The sequence below is a fragment of the Microtus ochrogaster genome, linkage group LG5 (genome assembly GCF_000317375.1).
Source record: "Microtus ochrogaster isolate Prairie Vole_2 linkage group LG5, MicOch1.0, whole genome shotgun sequence".
NCBI lineage: Eukaryota > Metazoa > Chordata > Mammalia > Rodentia > Cricetidae > Microtus > Microtus ochrogaster.
This window is the reverse complement of record NC_022031.1, coordinates 37,747,313-37,754,883: the sequence shown is the minus strand read 5'-3', so window position 1 is coordinate 37,754,883 and position 7,571 is coordinate 37,747,313. Positions and strand designations below refer to the sequence as shown.

Sequence of the window (7,571 nt, the reverse complement as noted above, 5' to 3'; positions counted from 1 at the left end):
TGTAGACCAGGCTGGTCTCGAACTCACAGAGATCCGCCTGCCTCTGCCTCCCAAGTGCTAGGATTAAAGGCGTGTGCCACCACCGCCTGGCTTGGAATTTGAATTCTTTAGCACATCAAGAAAGAGTAGCAGCTTTGGAACCTAAAACCAGACCTTTCAGAACCAACCGTGTAGAGACAGCTGTGTGGGAGAATGTTCGACAGGCCAAGAGATCCTGCAAGCACAGTTAAGGTCAGTGTCCCTGGAGAGCAAGAAGAGTACACTGAAGTGGAAAAACAAACAATGTTTGCCCTGAGGTGCACCTTCCACAGCCAGGCCACTGAGTCCCGGCAGGCCCCTATTTCTAATGTCAAGACAGGGTACAGGAAGGTATAACCCTGTCTAACATGACTTCAGGGAGTGAAAGACAGTTCTCCTCCAACCTCTGTAAATTGCCATGTAGCAAAACTCTTGAATAGCATCTTTTGGGAAACATATCTGGATTTGCTTCAACATCTTTGTGGAGGAGCCGACTACACAATCTGAATAAGAAGCAGTATATTCATGAAATTTTCCCAAGACATACACAGATGTTCATTATTTAGCAGCATTATGTAGAATTGCCCAAAGAAGAAACAATCCAAATGTCCATCAACTGAACAATAAAGAAAATGGAGCATATTCATAGAATATAAAATATTATTTGGCAATAAGAAGACATGGAGTATTGACATGTGCTATAACATGGATGAGTTGGAAACATCATGCTGAATGAAAGAAGCCAGTCACAAAAGACTAGAAACTATAGGACCCATCTCTTCACATGTCCGGAATATACAAATCTAGAGACAGAAACTAACCTAGTGCTTCCCAGGGCTAGAGGAGATGGAGAGTTGAGTAGTCACAGCTATGAGGTGTGGCGTTTTCTGGGAGGAAATGTTCTAAGTCTGGCAAGGCAGTGCACACCTATAACCCTAGCCTCAGGAGTGAAAGCAGAAGGACCAGGAATTCAAGGTCATACTCAGCTGCACAGCAAATTCAAGGTCATCTTGGATTACAAGAGAGTTTAGTTTGTCTCTAGGAAACAAAGCTAGGACAGAAATGTATGGAAACAGGTTGTGTTGAGAGTTGTTCCTGGCATCCTACGTAAAATACTTCATCTAGGATCTGAGACTGGCACAAGGAGTGGACTAAAAGGCCTCAAAGTGGAGTAGGAAACAGAGGCATGACTTCCACTTCAGCTCAAAAGCATTCTGAAATTCCCTCCAGGCCTTACAGGAGCTGACCTGCCATGGTCTAAAGCATGGTGCTGTCTCTTATGTATGTATGTATGTATGTATGTATGTATGTATGTATGTATGTATATATGTATGTATGTATGTATTTATTATGTATACAACATTCTGCCTCCATGTATGCCTGCACGCCAGACCTCATTACAGATGGTTGTCAGCCACCATGTGGTTGCTGGGAATAGAACTCAGGACCTCTGGAAGAGCAGCCAATGTTCTTAACCACTGAGCCATCTCTCCAGCCCAGTGCTGTCTCTTATGAAGACCTGCTGCAGGTTGTCTGCTAAGAACTTGCTCACACCATGGTCACTAAAAGATGGCCCTGGGAGTCATCCACCGGCCTGGATGGCTCACATATCAAGAGACTCTGCCCAGAGCCTGCCAGAATTCCTCTCAGATGGGAAGGCCCTGTGTTATTTGAGGCCAACATCTCTTGCAGAGAGGACTCTGTTCTACCCAGGTGCCTTGCTGGAGGAAAAGCTAAGCTTCTAAAGATCCAATACCTTGTATTGGTGAAAAATGTGTTCTGTGTATTGGAAACATTGAAACAAATTATTTTCTTTTCTTTTTTGGGGGGTGGGGTTTCAAGATAGGATTTCTCTGTGTAACAGTTCCAGCTCTCCTGGAACTCACTTTGTAGACCACGCTGGTCTCAAGCTCACTGAGATCCACCTGCTTGGAAAAAAAAAATCATTTTCTAACTAAATGGTTCAATTTTCTTAAAAATAAAAATAAATATATTAAAAAGCTGGGGATGTGGATCAGTGGCAGAGCACTTGATTGGTATGAGCAAAGCTCTGGGCTTTAATGAATTCAGTCCCCGCACCACAAACAAACAAACAAAAACAACTCCTCAGGTACTGAAGGCTTTGCAGTTAACAAGACTTCTTCACTGAAAAATTCCAAAGGGGCCTGTGAGGTGGCTTAGCAGATGGGGGCACTTGCTTCCAAGCCTGACAGCCTCAGTTTGAACCCCTGGATCTTCTCTGGAAAATTGTCCTCTGACCTCTGAGCTCCGCATGCACACTGGAACCCTGTCTCCTCTCTCCTGCTCTTCTCTCTTTTGTGCATGCGTGTATTCTCTCTCTCCCTCCCTCCCTCCCTCCCTCTCCCCCTCTCTCCAAATAAAATGTACTAAAATGAAAAAAACAAACAAACATCTCTGGAATATCCCATCCCATGCAAAACCCCAGGTTTCTAGCCAAGGACCTCAGTTTACAAGTGACTTTGTACAGTGGCCTGGAGCCTTGTGCAATGTGCCCAGCCACTGCCCGAGAGGGGATGACTTACTTTGAAGCTGTACCTGACAATATTCTGGGGTGCATGTGGGTTGTTGGCTGTCAGGATGCGAGTGAACTCCTCTTTTAACTCCTGAGGGAGACAAACACCAAGGGGGTCATGCAGAAAGCTCTCCCTCCCATCGCCTCTGAGACTTGCCCCCCCCCCAGGGTACCTGTAAGCTCTGTGCAAGCCTCTAATCTACCCTGTGGGAGACCCCACATCCGAGATGAGCAGGGGATGGAGTTTGCTCACTCACCGCATCAGTCAACTCCAGCTGGTCAGGGGGTCGAACGGTGGCTCTGGATTGGGACCACTCATCAGTTCCTTCTCCCACATCCGTCCCTGAATCTTCATCCTGAACAAAACCACAGGAGGGTCAGGAGGGCCCAATCTGCTTGAGCAAGCAAGCAATGCTGCAGGAATCCCCTTTATTCACAAGTCCTCCCTGAAGCCAAGTTCTATCCCCTGTGCACAAACTACTCATGGAAGACGCCAAAGGAGCTGCGGATGCCAGGTTTCTCAGTGCCTGGGAGACCATAGCCACCTCTATGTCAGGGTCAGGGTTCACCTGAAACACTGTTGTGAGGGCATCAGATGAACCGGTTCTTCCTATTGCCTTCCACAAAGCCTAGAAGTTGAAGTCCATGACCAGCTGCCCAATACTTTATGCAATGTGCTTAGACAGCCAGAGAGAGCCCAAACTGTTCTCCAACCACTGTGATCCAAATTTGTACTTGACCTTCCAATCTGCCACATCAAGATTTAAAAAAAAAAAAGACTCTTAAAACAAATACTGACTTGTACTTTGCTCCTTGAAGCCAAAAGGAGTCCAGAAAAATAAGTTCTACATTGTTAAATGCCTTGCCAAAGTGGCCATGGGGTATCTGAAATGCTCATCTTTACTAACAGTCAAAGACATTCAAAACAAAGCAATACTATTGTGTTTCACAGTGAAACTGGAAAACAACAAGAAGAGCCTCTGAAAGGTGGGCTCCCAGGGATGGGCACAACCTTTCTAAAGAGTGACGTGGAAATATTTACCCAAGTCTAATAATTGTTTATATTCTTTGACTCAAATATTTATACGCAGGAATTTACAAAAAAAAATAATAACTAGCCAGGCAGTGGTGGCGCGTGCCTTTAATTGCAGCACTTGGGTGGCAGAGGCAAGTGAATCTCTGTGAAGTTTGAGGTCAGGCTGGTCTACAAAACATGTTCCAGGACAGCCAGTGCTGTTATACAGAGAAATCCTGACTCAGAAAGGAAGGAAAGAAGAGAGGGAGGAAGGGAGGGAGGGAGGGAGGGAGAGAGGGAGGGAGGGAAGAAGGGAGAGAGAAAAGAAGAGAAAGAAAGAAAGAAAGAAAGAAAGAAAGAAAGAAAGAAAGAAAGAAAATCACAACCATGCCAGAGACACAGGTGATAGAAGGATGGTCATAATAGTGAAAAAGGGGAAATGCTGACATTTTTCCTCTAAAGCGAGGCATGGTGGAACTCATTAAGACATGACCTTAAGGGATATATGGTTGAATCTTGTGCAATAATTTCAAGTGTTATAATAAAGTATATATATAGCATGGAAAGTACACAAATATTTATATTTAAAATGGTTATAAAATAATAAATACTGTTTTGTTACTTTTAAATATATATATATTTATTTTATGTACATAAAAATATCTGGGAATATATGACATTGCATGTTAAATAAAAAGCAATCCTAGGGTAATAGCTTAAGCATAATTTTAAGGTCTTCCTAGCTTGTTCAAATTTTCTAAAATTATGTGGTTAATTTTCAATAGCCAAAATGCCACCAGCATCTTGCTTGGTGCCTGGTGGTCCCAACACTTACTCTCTTCCTGGCTCCTCTGGTCACACTGATACTCTAAAGGAGGATAAAAACAAAAGGTGAGTCAGAGGTGAAATGGCAAAAGAACTGCATCAACTATGCCTCCAGGAGGCTTCTGCCCAAGGACTTCGCCGCAAAGGGCTGTGAACTCTCCCAGATCTCAGAAACCATCCTGGGGTCACCTGCAATGGCAGCAGGTGCTTCTTAAGTGAGTCAAGGAGGCCCTGTATCTAAGGCAACCCTGTTTTAGCATCACCACAACTAATCCATAAGTAGTATCCCGGGAAACTTAGCACTGGGAATTTCTTACTTGTAACTAATTCAACAAATATATTTTAAAGTAATTTATCTAATTTTATTTTATGTGTATTGTGTGAGGGTGTCAGATCCCCTGGAATTGGAGTTGTAGACAGTTGTGTGCTGCCATGCTGGGAACTAAACTTGGGTCCTCTGGAAGAGCAGCCAGTTCTCTTAATCTCGGAGCCATTTCTCCAGCCCAACAAATATTTTTGACATATATTCTAAGAGTCGAGGATGGAGCTTGGTTGGTAGAATGCTAACTGCTATACACAAAACTCTGAATTCCCTCCCTAGTACATAAAACCAGGATTGGTTGGCTAGTGAGATGGTTCAGTGCGTAAAGGCACTTATTTCCAAGGCTGGTACCTGAGTTTTATCCCTGGCACCCACCTACATGGTAGAAGGAGGGAAGAGTCTCCCACAAATGTCTCTGACCTCCATATAAGTGCTGTGGCACATACACTCACATGCTCACACACATGCTTGCACTTTAGATCCCAGCACTCAGGAAACAGAGAAAGGTGGATCTTTGCGCATTTAAGACAATCCTGGTATACATAGTGAGTTTCAGGTCGGGGACTGTCCAAAAAAAACCAAACAAATGCAAAGCAAGCAGGCATGGTGGTGTAAGCCTGTACTCCAGCCCTGGGGAGGTAGTGGCAGGAAAATAAAGTATATACCAAGTGTTCAGCACTGAACTGAGCAATATGGGACTTCAAAGGCATCTTATGTTCATAAACATAACCTGTTTGGAGTAATATAAAATCATATAAGCAGATGCTTATTTGGGTGAAATAGTATTATATCCCCAGTACCTGTAATGCCCAAACATAGAAGGTATTTGGATGACTTACAGAATAGATTAAAGAATCCCATCAAACCTCATTGGTGATGACAACCTTGGGAAAGGTCTTCCTCTCTGAGCTTCAGTCTCCTCATCAGTGAAAGGTACAGAATGGAACATGATAACCTCCAATTCTGTATGTTAAAACTTCATGTTCAGGGGCTGGAGTGGTGGAGCTGGAAAGATGGCTCAGCAGTCAAGAGCACTGGCTGCTCTTCCAGAGGACATGGGCTTGATTCCCAGTACTCACAATGGAGATTTACAACCATCTGTAACTCTGGTTCCAGGAGACCTGACACCTTTTCTGACCTCTGAGGGGACCAGACACATACATGGTACACAGACATGCATGCAGACAAAATACCCATACACGATGTAAATGAATTAAAAGAAAAATTTAAATGTTATGTTCCCAAGAGAATATAGTTTTAATGTCTTCCCAGAGTTCACATGTTTGAAGGCCTGGTCCCCAGGCTGGGTACTGGGAAGCAATAGGACCTTTAAGGGTCCTAGTTGGAAACCCTTGGGATATTGTGAACACACCATCCTAAGGCATTAGGGCAATGCTGTAACCTGTAATGTTGTAGCTCTCAGAGAGAACGCTTATAAAAGGAGCAAGCCTGGCACCTCCTCCCTTTGCTGCTGACTCAAGATGGGATCCTTCCTCCTGTGCTAGCTCTGCCATGTGGTGCTCACCTCAGCAGACTGATGCAGAACTGTGAGCGAAAATGAACCCTTTTTCTAGCTGGACTTGGTGGCACACCTTTAATCCCAGCACTCAAGAGGCAGAGGCAGGTGTATCTCTGAGTTCAGTCTGGTCTATAGAGTGAGTTCCAGGACAGCCTGGGCCATACAGAGAAACCCTGTCGCAAAATAACCAAAACAACAAGAACAAAAGCCCTTTTTTCTTCAAAACCCCAGTGTTTGTTCCATTGACAGAAGCTGTCTAACATATAGTGACATGCTCAGTTCGACTCAATAAACATTTGTAGGGGATCTATTTGCTGTGCAGTAACCTAAACAGGACAAAAAGGTGAGGCTCCTGTTCAAGTTTACTTAGAGTTCATGAAGGACAGGGGAGTGGTGTCAATGACCACCACTCAATAAGTCTAAGTTCTTTTGAAAGCTAGCTTTGTGCCAGGGTGCTATAGGACTGTATGGGTGGTACCTTCTGATCCAGGGTGCTATAGGACTGTATGGGTGGTACCTTCTCAGCCTGAGCTACACACAAAGATGCCAGAGGTTACCACCTATCTGGGTGCCAACAGAACAAGATTGTCATGGTGGGGATGTTGTTTTTAACATCTATTTTTATTTATGTGTATGTTCATGTATCTTGTGTATGTATGTCACATGTGTGTGGGTACCCATGAAGCCAAAAGCGGGCATAAGAGCCTCTGGGCTGAGTTTATAAGTGGTTGTGAGCCACACCACAAGGATGATGGAACCCAAGCTCATGTCTTCTGGAAGAGTAGCTAGGACTCTTAATCATTGAACCATCTCTTCAGCCAGAGATTTTTTCTTTCTTTCTTTCTTTTTTGTTTTTTAAGGAAAAAACATCAGGTGAGAAAAGGACAATGACACAGACAGAAAAACGTTTCATCAGACAAAATCTAGCATGTGAAATGAAGGGGTAGACTAGACCATCTGTCACAGCTCTTACAGTCACAGGGTCCTTGGGAACGGCTTGGACCTTGAGAAGAGGGAGTTGTAGGTGAAGGAAAAAAAGCATTTCTCAGCCAGGGCTGGGATTCAGGCTGGGAAGGCAGGCAGCAGAGCTCAGATTTCATCTAGGATGCCAAGGTTTCCAGCGATGGCTAGGCCCTAGAAGCCTTCCTTTGAAGAGGCTCTGATCTTTAAGGTTGGAAGCATCATAACATTCAACAGCATTATAGCCCACAACAGAGCAATGAAGGGCCAATCCCCAGCCTTAAGTAGAAAATACCACCAGCCTTAAGTAGAAAATAAGACCCAGCTACCACTGCCCTGTGGATGTCCAGTTACCACTGCCCTGTGGATGTGTCCAGTT

The 7,571-nt window shown here is 44.2% G+C and overlaps 1 protein-coding gene across 1 annotated transcript in view; it reads right to left on the bottom strand.

Annotated features, from left to right (window-relative positions):
* Positions 1-7,571, bottom strand: part of Dnai1 (dynein axonemal intermediate chain 1) — a 65,928-nt gene that overhangs the window by 37,853 nt on the left and 20,504 nt on the right. The window contains exons 2-4 of the mRNA XM_005362025.3: positions 4,402-4,434; positions 2,809-2,907; positions 2,562-2,642 (exon numbers count right to left, since the gene is read on the bottom strand). Coding sequence (XP_005362082.1) covers positions 2,562-2,642; positions 2,809-2,907; positions 4,402-4,434 — 213 coding nt within the window. The remainder of the gene's footprint in view (positions 1-2,561; positions 2,643-2,808; positions 2,908-4,401; positions 4,435-7,571) is intronic.